Genomic DNA, 656 nt, shown 5'->3' with positions numbered 1-656 from the left:
TTCCTGCTTTTTGTAACATTTACGCACATCCAAGAACATTAAGAATGATTTTTAAAAATATTTCAAGAGTTTATTTTTTTCAAATCCCTTGCATCTTTTTTTTTTTTTTTCCCCCCCTGTAACGCCAGATGGATTAAATATAAAAATCAAACAGTTTTACGGGCTTTGGAGAGACAAAGCCTTTGGATTTCACAAGCGTGCATCCACTTTTAGAAAGCTGGCTGCCCTCTCCGATACCATAAAGTGAAAATGTGACTGCTAACCAGGAGTGTTGCGTATGCGTGTGAAGATAGGTCAGCCCTGACCCGGATACGCTTGCACCCGCCTTTTGCCTACAGGCCCCCTACAGGTCACTCCCCACGCCGTGCTGGGATTTCCGCAGCAAAACATGGGGTTGTTTGGGGCAGGGTATGCCGGAGGAGCTGCGAAATGGGATTTTTCTCTCCTTACCTTCGTTCGTCCTGGTGATCAGCCTGAAGTTCTGCGCTTCTTGCTTGAATTCCTGTTTGCTGATCTTCTTGGTCTGTACCAGATGAAATATGCCTGCGGAGGGAACCGGAGGGCATCAGGCTCTGCGGCGCTCAATTTAAGGCTCAGCCTGGTTTGGATGCACACCTCTCTGTCCCCTCCTGAGATGCAAAAGGGACAGAGGCTGC

The 656-nt window shown here is 47.6% G+C and overlaps 1 protein-coding gene across 1 annotated transcript in view; it reads right to left on the bottom strand.

Moving 5' to 3' along the window:
* CHRDL2 (chordin-like 2) overlaps window positions 1-656 on the bottom strand; it is a gene marked incomplete at its 5' end in the record, with an annotated part of 18,514 nt that overhangs the window by 1,394 nt on the left and 16,464 nt on the right. The window contains one exon of the mRNA XM_010296262.1: window positions 451-543. Coding sequence (XP_010294564.1) covers window positions 451-543 — 93 coding nt within the window. The remainder of the gene's footprint in view (window positions 1-450; window positions 544-656) is intronic.

The sequence above is a fragment of the Phaethon lepturus genome, unplaced genomic scaffold, assembly GCF_000687285.1.
Source record: "Phaethon lepturus isolate BGI_N335 unplaced genomic scaffold, ASM68728v1 scaffold25750, whole genome shotgun sequence".
Taxonomy (NCBI): domain Eukaryota; kingdom Metazoa; phylum Chordata; class Aves; order Phaethontiformes; family Phaethontidae; genus Phaethon; species Phaethon lepturus.
This window is presented reverse-complemented; position numbering and strand designations above follow the sequence as displayed.